Genomic DNA, 8,552 nt, shown 5'->3' on the forward strand with positions numbered 1-8,552 from the left:
ATGGAACCCGGGCTGCGGCGGCGGCGCAGTTGCCGCCCGTTGGTCTCCGCCTTCCTGCGCGATCCGCGCTCCGGGCGCGTCTACAGGCGTGGGAAGCTGATCGGCAAGGTGGGCACCCCAAGTCCTCATAGTGGGGGGCCCCGGCCGAGGGCCCCGGCGGAGCAGGGCGGGTGTGAGCGCGCGATCGTGAGTGCAAAGGGCGAGGTGCGCCCCGGCTGCTGCCTGCGTGTGTCTGTGTCGGCGCGAGTTCGGGGTCCCGCGCCGGCTGGGGGGGGGTCGGGCGCCCAAGTGTGCGGGGAACGCTGCGTGGCGCGTGGCGGGAACCGGGACTGGCCGCGTTGCCGTGTGGCAGTGGGTTGCGTGTCGGGGGTGTGCGCGCGAGTGTGTTGCTGTGCTGGTGTCTTTGTGCGACTGTTGCCGCCGTGTGTGTGTGTGTGTGTGTGTGTGTGCGCGCGCGCGTGCGTGTGAACGTGTTGCACACCTCTGCGCTCTCTGTGTCTGGATACGTGTTTCCAGATTCCGGGCTGTGCTCCCTGGGCCGTGCGCGCCCACGTCGGGATGCGTCTGTGAGCCCGTGGCCCCGGGCTCTCGCCTGTGCGCATACGTTGCCCCGCGTGTGCAGGTGTGAGGGTGTGATGTGTGTGTCCACACTGCTCAGGTGCGTGTGCATGGAGGCCGGGACACCTGTCCATACGCCTGTGCACACCTGTTGGCTGAGCAGGGACCCCCCCCGCCCCCAGGGAGCCTTCAGCCGCTGCTACAAGCTGACCGACATGTCCACCAGCGCCGTGTTTGCGCTCAAGGTGGTGCCTCGTGGCGGTGGCGGGGCAGGGCGACTGCGCCTGCGCGGCAAGGTACAGCGCCCCCTCCCATCAGTGCCCAGGCCCCCTCCCTCCGAGGTCCCCGGAGATGTGCCTGCCCTTGGGAGTGGGGGTACGCTGGTGTGCACAGCGCTGCGGGGTGAGTGCCCCGAGGGGTGTGTCCATGGGGCCCTGCGCGCAGGTGGAGCGCGAGATCGCCCTGCACAGCTGCCTCCGCCACCGCAACATTGTGGCCCTGCACGGACACTTCGCCGACCGCGACCACGTGTACATGGTGCTGGAGTACTGCAGCCGCCAGGTACCCGGGGCCTGGGCGCAGGGAAGGGCAGCCGCTTCACCGCTGTGTTCCTCTGGGCCCACTCCTGTGAGCCTCTGTTTCCCTGTCTCCTCCTGTGCCCACCGCTGCCCATTTGCTCTCATCCCGCATGTACCTGTGCCCACTTAGGCTCTCCTGACTCACCTGTGTGCACCTGTGCCCAGCCTAGTGGGCCATCAGGCCCATCTCATCCTCATCTGCGGTCACCTGGACTCACTTGTTTCTACTTGGGCTCACCTGTGCCCACCAGTGCTCCCGTGGGCCCTTCTGCGCTCAGCCATGCCTTACCTCGGCCCGCTTGAACTTAGCTGTGCCTTTATTCACCCCTTGAAGTCACTTTGCCCACTTCAGAACATCTGAGCTCCCCTGGGCCAGGCGTGTACCCACTTTGTATTCACGTCTGCACCAGCCCGTCCACCCCTTCTCAAACTCACCTGTGGCCACCCGGCCCATCTCACCATCAGCCACGCTCACCTTAGCCCAACTGAAATTACCTGTGTTGTCCCGGGCCCCATGTATTCCCTGTGCCCCCTGAACTGAGCTCGCCTGTTTGTCTGCCTGCCGGCCACCTGCAGTCGCTGGCCCACGTGCTGGAGGCGCGGCGGACCCTGACGGAGCCCGAGGTCCGCTACTACCTTCGGGGCGTGGTCAGTGGCCTGCGCTACCTGCACCAGCGGCGGATCGTGCACAGGGACCTGAAGCTCAGTGAGTGCCAGGGAAGGGGGGGGAGGCGGGAGCTCCTCGCTGCTGCCCCCACACCAGCGCCCCTCCCTGGCAGGTAACTTCTTCCTGAGCAAGAACATGGAGGTGAAGATTGGAGACTTGGGGCTGGCTGCCAGAGTGGGACCTGGGGGCCACTGCCACAGGTGGGACCCGCAGCTGGTGGGCAGTCTCTCCGGGCTTGGGGGCACAGGTTGGCCTGGTCTGTCAAGGAGCCCAGCCTTCCTGAATCCCCACTATCCCCCCTCCCAGAGTGCTCTGCGGTACCCCAAACTTCCTGGCTCCAGAGGTGGTCTCCAGGAACGGGCACTCCTGCCAGTCTGACATCTGGGCTCTGGGCTGCATCATGTGAGTGGGACCCCAAAGATCCTGGGCAGGACTTCCCAGGTGGGGCCAGGTACTGGCAGGTGGGACCCGGTAGGTAGGGACAGGTGTAAGTGTGTATGGGGGGAGACTGAACAGGGACTAGGCAGGCGTGAGCATGTACATAACTAATATGAACAGGAGTGTGCAGGTGTGGAGCAGGTGGGAACACGCACCTGCCATTGTTTGAGCTTCCAGGTATGGCGAAGGCACGTGTGGGGGTGTTAGTGTGAGGGAGGGCAGGTGTGGACGGGTGTATCCAGGTGGAAAGTGCGCAGGCAGGTCAGAGCATGAGTGGAACAGGCATGAATAGTCATAACATAGAATGGGGTCCACGTGTGCAGGTGTGTCCAGGTATCACCCAGGATGCTGTGTCTGCTGCGCAGGCAGGAATGGGTCGGCAGAACAGATGTTGGCCAAGGAGGGATGGGGGAGTTCAGCGTAGGGGTGTGTGGGCAGCTCTGGCCAGATGTACGCAGGTCGCTGCGAGCCAACCCTGGACTCCGAGGGTGTAAGCAGGTACCACCCGCCTAGGTACATGGTGCTGACCGGTGCCCCTCCCTTCGTGGCGGCCCCCCTGTCCGAGATGTACCAAAACATCCGCGAAGGCCGCTACCCTGAGCCTGCCCACCTGTCGCCCAACGCGCGCCGCCTCATCGCCCGCCTGCTGGCTCCCGACCCGGCCGCGCGGCCCAGCCTGGACCACCTGCTGCAGGACGACTTCTTCACGCAGGTGTGTGGGGCGGCAGGTGTGGCCAGCCCAGGCAGGGACCCTACACGGGAGCCCCGCCCCCTGAGCAGGCACTGAACCCAACGCCCCATTCCGAAGGGCTTCACTCCAGACCGGCTGCCGCCCCACTCCTGCCACAGCCCCCCCATCTTCGCCGTCCCCCCGTCCCTGGGCAGGCTCTTCCGGAAGGCGGGCCAGCTGCTGCTGAGCCAGTGCCGGCCCCCCTGTGAGTACCACCCGCCTGCGCCCGCCTGCGCCCGCCTGCCCGGCTCCTGCCGTGCTTCCCGCCTGCTCCGCTCTTCGTCCCCACCTGCCAGGGGCTGGGCTCTGACCCGCCAAAGCCCTTGTGCCTCCTCAGGCCCCTTCACCCCAAACGAGGCCTCGGGTCCGGGAGAAGATGGTCCCGACTCTGACTCCATGGAATTGAGTGGCGAGGTGAGAATTTGGGGTGGGGAAAACGGGGGGACACATGGAGGGCAGCCCTAGGTCCCCTCCAAACTCTCCAGCACACAAGCCTCCTTGACGCCCTGGAAGAAGCCTCCCCCCACCCGGGACTCCCGGGCTGGACCCTTCTCTCTGGCACCCTGAACCGTCGGGGCTGTGTGTCCCGACGGGGACACCTGTGTCCAGTGCTGCTCCCACCCTGTGGTCCCCTAGGGCTTGCCCTCAGGCCAGGTGACCCTCCTTCCCACCATTTGTTCACCCTGTTGTATTTATTGAGTGCCTGCTGTATGCTTTTGAGATGCTCCAAGGCTGCGGTCTAATAGAAAACCAGTCCTTTGTGTGCTGCGCACACACGGCTGGGTAGGGGGAGAAGTCAGGGTCTTCAGAGGGGGAGGCCTGAGCCCCTCAACTACCTCAGGCCTCCCGCGGGTGCTGGGGCCACGACCCCACCTCTGCTGCTCTCTCCCAGGCCTCCCCATCAGAGAGAGGGGCCCCGAACCCCGAGGTCCCTGTCCACCTGCTCTCCCAAGGGACCCTCAGGAGCGGCCTGCTGGGTGAGCAGATCCTCCCCCTAGGCTGGGGCTGTGGGGGGAGGGGGAGGGTCTAGAAGTGGGGGACAGAGCTGGTGCCTTCCCAGAATCGTGATCCAGCTCCTGGCCTTAACTTTCCTGTCTGTAAAACGGAAACGAGGTCCGGAATCCTGGGTTTAGAAATAGGATTTCCCCAGATGCGGGAGTGGGGGTGCGGCGGGGCGGCTGGAGATGCCCTGGGGTGTGTGTGGGAGCCAGGGCCTGTCTGTCTCGCCTCCTCCACCTCCCACATAGATCTGTCTCCCAGGGCCTGAGGGAAGCTCGAGGCAGGAGGTGGAAGCAGCCATTAGAAACCTGCAGCTGTGCCTGAGCCCTCGCCCCCCAGGTAGGCGCCCGAGGCAGCCCAAGGTCCAGCTTCCTCTCCACGTCCGGGACAGGTGCCCTGCCCTGGCCTCCGCCAGCCCCGACTCAACCTGTCTGTAGGGAGCCCAGCCCTGGCTGGAGGCCGCCCTGGGGACGATTTCCATGGGGTCCATTTCACGTCTCTTTCATTCTCATCACAGCCTTCCCCCAACTATGTAGCCTGAGAAGGACCCGCATCCCTGGCCAGGGGGCTGACCCACATGGCCAGCAGACCTCCCCTGTCTCCCCGCTGCTCCCCTCAGCAGTGGCTTTCAGTAGATCCGCCTGTTCTGCTCCCCACTCTGTCTCTGGTGAGTCCTCTCACCCCCCGCACCTCTGGCCTACACCCCAGATCTTGTATGCATAAATAAATAAATCTTAAAAAAAGAAAAAGACTGTCTTGAATCAGCAGGAGCTAATTTTCTTTTTCTTTTTTTAAAAGATTTATTTATTTATTTATACAAGCACTGGGTACAGTCAGAAGCGCGGGAGGGTGAGAGAATTCACCAGAACCAGAGCGGGGAGCAGAGCAGGCAGAGAGACCGAGGACACTGCTGAGGGGAGCAGCGGGCGGCAGGAGAGGTCTGCGCGCCATGTGGGACCCTCCTCCAGTGGCCGGGGAGCAGCCGGGGATCGAACCGGCACTGCAGAGGCTGCGGGCAGCTTCGCAACCCAGCGCTCAACCGCTGCACCACCGGGGAGGCCCTAGGAGCCAATTTTCATCTAAATATTTGTAATACGCTGTAAAGATCATTTGTGATTTGCTAAGTTGCAAATTTCCACCCCAGTTTTTCTACACATGCCCTCTTTTTCTCAGTCAGGAGCTGGTCCACAATTCCACGTGGCATGCAGCAATTTTTATTTTTCAGTATAAAACTTTTTTAAAGATTTATTTTTATTTATCTATACATATAAGAACTGGGGTGTAGGCTAGAGGTGGGGGGGTGAGAGGATTTACCAGAGTGGGGAGCAGAACAGGCAGACGACAGAAATCCACTGCTGAGGGGGGCAGCGGGGAGACAGGAGAGGTCTGCTGCGCCATGTGGGCAGCTCCCTGGCCGGGCATGGAACTTGTGCTGCAGTGGCTGCGGACAGCTTCGTAGACTGCATCTTAACCCCTCATGCCACCAGGGAGGCCCCCTATAAAACTTTTTTAATGAAATAAAGCAAAGCCATATTTCATTAGGCTTGACTCTGGGGAGTTAAGTGACTCAGAATATCTCCAGGGGCAGCACGTGATCCCACTGCCCCTGACTCCCCCCAAAAGGCAAGACTTGGTTTTTTTTGTCCCTCTGACTTTTCTCCACACATCCTTCCTTGCTCCTCCTCCCTGGAGCCCCTGGGCCCCCTGCTCATTTCATCTCATCTTTGTGCCCAGTCACGCAGGATCCCAGGGAAGAGCAGCGGCCCATTCTCTGGGCCCCTAAGTGGGTGGATTATTCCAGCAAGTATGGCTTTGGCTACCAGCTGTCAGACGGGGGCAGCGGTGTCCTCCTTCGGGATGGCACCCACATGGCCCTGCGCCCCCCAGAGAGGTAAGTCCTGAGGCTCCTGTCCCTCACACATTCACGCTTCAGATATTTACTTAGCACCTACTCTGCACACCTAGGCGCTTACTGCCTGGTGGGGGAAAATGTTGCCAAGCAAATGAATGACTAAGTTGACTTCAGGAAAATGAACCAGGTGTGATGAGAGATGGAGCAGGGTGGAGGGAAACTCTGAGGAGCATGATTGTGGAGGGACCTTATAAAGAAGTTACGTTCAGGTGAGACGTGAATGACTGGAAGGAGCCCATAGGGAACAGCATTTGGTGTATAGGGATCAGCATGTGCAAAGTCTCTGAGGTAGTGGGTTTGAAGACACAGGGAGAATGTGGAATTGGGGTTGGGGCATGAAGGAGGAATAGGAGTGATATAGGGGGCCAGCGGTGGGGGTGGGGAATGACTGAAGTAGTTGGGTGGGTGATGGTGGTGACCTGGGGTGGTGGCCATGGAGGATACAGAGGGGCTGAGTTTATACAAGGGGGGAAAGCGGGGGATGTGGCCAGAGGGGATTTGAGAGCTGGGCCAGATGTCGCTGTAGACATGCCAAGCGGACTGTTCATGGTTCTGGGGTTCAGGGGAAGGACTGGGGATGGATATAAGGGAGTAGTCAGCACACAGGTGGTTCAAAACCACAGTCCAAGGAGGGGGGGCTGAGTGGGGAGGCGCAGGACAGAGCCCCGAGGCCCCACCGCCCTGTGCCCGCCTTCAGCCAAGTCTGCTACGCACCTGACCGGGGGAGACTGCAAACATTTGCCCTGAGGGATGTGCCTGGCCCACTGGGCACCAAGCTGGCGGTCCTGCGGCTCTTTGCCAGCTACATGCAGCAGCGTCTGCGAGAGGTGAGCTGACAGGTGGCCGGGCCAAGCAGGCCGGGACGTCCTGGCCCCGCGGCCGCTGACCGCTCTGCCCACAGGAGGGGAGCCCGGCCCGCCCGCCCTGCCAGCGGGCCCCAGCCTCTGCCTGCTGCGCTACCTGGTGTCCGAGCAGGCCCTGCTGCTGCTCTTCAGCGACGGCACGGTGCAGGTGAGCCGGCCCGGGCGGGGGGCGGGGGGCTGCGTGTCTCCCTCTGCCCGCCGGCTGCTCTAGGCATGCTTGGGGGAACCTGGGCAACTCTCGACTCCTGGGCAGGGGCGACTAGTGACTCCTTAGGACAAAACTATAAAACCAGAAATAAAACACGTTCAAATGACGTGAAATAGACTCCGCTGGGTCCGCCGGGGGATCCCTCCAGGAACGTGCACGCGCCGTCGCGCGGGGCCGGCGTCTCCAGGGGAGGCTTTCCCGGGCGGTCCCGGCGTGGCCTGACCTGAAATGGGCTCCAAAGCAGGTGCATCCACTTTCATTAGTGCGCTTCGCATTTGTTGCTCTTCTTTAAATGCGACAGTGACAGCGCCTCTGTGTTCAAGCCAGAGTGTGGGTGTCCGCCACGGCTGACCCTGGCCCAAGCGCGTCTGCCCCAGGGCACAGGCTCCAAGCAGCTCTGCCTGGCGGCTGGGGAGCCCGCACTCAGGGGGAGGCCTGCGCGGGCAGCGTGGGCGGCGGCTCAGGGAGGAGGCACGAGTTTCCCCATCTGCACAGCAGAGTGTCGGGGCCCAGCTCCCTGGGGCCTGTGCGTGGGCCTGGGTCAGGGGCTCGAGTGCGTGTCCTTGTCCCGGGCAGGGGCAGGCGTGGGGCTCCCCCCGGACCCCAGCCTCTCCTCCCTTGGCAGGTCAGCTTCAGCGCAGACCGGGCTCAACTGGTGCTGAGCGGGGTCGGCCAAGCCTTGCGGCTCACCTTCTGGGAAGGGGGCCAGCCTGGCACCTCCCACCCACTGGGCATCTTGCAAGGCCACAGCCTGGCTGCGGCCACCCGCCAGCACCTTCTCCACGCACTGCACATGCTGCAGAGCGCCTAGCGCCCCGGAGGTCGGCGTGGGCTCTGCACCATGATGCCAGGGCCCAGGCTCTGCTTCTGCTGCCCAGGCGCCTCCCAGGGGCCTTCCCCCGGGCCGGGGGTGCGCGGCGGCCATGCGGCTGGAGGGGCCTGCCTCCCGGAGCGACTGTTCAACCCAGATTCTATTTGGCTTTGTGCTTTTTCATTAAAGGCAACTCGACTGTAGCCTGCCATCTGCCTCTCTTTGGGGGGGCCGGGGAGCTTAGCGGGGGGGCGTTCCAAGCGGGGGTGCATCTGGAGGCTGCTCCTTACGGCTGACAGGGAGGTCGCGGAAATCAGCGTGGCTCTGGCAGGACCAAGTTTCTAAAATGGACAGCACTGACTTCACAGCGGAGGGCCGGGAGCTGGGGAGACGGGGGCCTGTGTTAGACCTGCGGGAACTTGGGGTGGGGTTCGGCCTGAAGAACCAGCAGTCCGGGGTGCCGAGCAGCTGGGGTTATATGCCAGGAACCGGAAGAAAAAGATGAACTGAGGAAACAACAGAAATCAGAGAAGTCACAACTCTGAGTCTCGCAGGATTGCAAAAGGCCATTCCTCCCGGCGCCGGAGGCCGGAGAGCTGAGGCCACGCGCGCCTGTGCCGGGGTGGGGGGCGGCGTCCTGGTGGGGGGCAGGTGAGCAGCCCACGTCCGATGTTGGCGGCCCTGAGCCTGGCTGCCCCCGGATGGGAGACGCAGGACCGTCCTGTCTCGGGACTTCTTTGCCTGGGAAGGGGTCACGGGTCCTCTGGGGTCCCCGGTAGAAACCAGAA

The 8,552-nt window shown here is 62.8% G+C and overlaps 1 protein-coding gene across 1 annotated transcript; it reads left to right on the plus strand.

Annotated features, from left to right (window-relative positions):
- Positions 1–7,764, plus strand: PLK5 (polo like kinase 5 (inactive)). The gene is made up of 15 exons (XM_037504708.1): positions 1–108; positions 741–854; positions 1,003–1,119; positions 1,713–1,842; positions 1,916–2,003; positions 2,110–2,205; positions 2,755–2,953; positions 3,050–3,176; positions 3,309–3,385; positions 3,864–3,948; positions 4,232–4,309; positions 5,705–5,861; positions 6,580–6,709; positions 6,792–6,893; positions 7,579–7,764. Exons 1-15 carry the CDS (start codon positions 1–3, stop codon positions 7,762–7,764), a joined length of 1,794 nt encoding a protein of 597 aa, XP_037360605.1.
- The last annotated feature ends 788 nt before the right edge of the window (positions 7,765–8,552 follow it).

Source organism: Talpa occidentalis, unplaced genomic scaffold (genome assembly GCF_014898055.3).
Source record: "Talpa occidentalis isolate TD23 unplaced genomic scaffold, MPIMG_talOcc4v2.1 talOcc4.12, whole genome shotgun sequence".
NCBI lineage: Eukaryota > Metazoa > Chordata > Mammalia > Eulipotyphla > Talpidae > Talpa > Talpa occidentalis.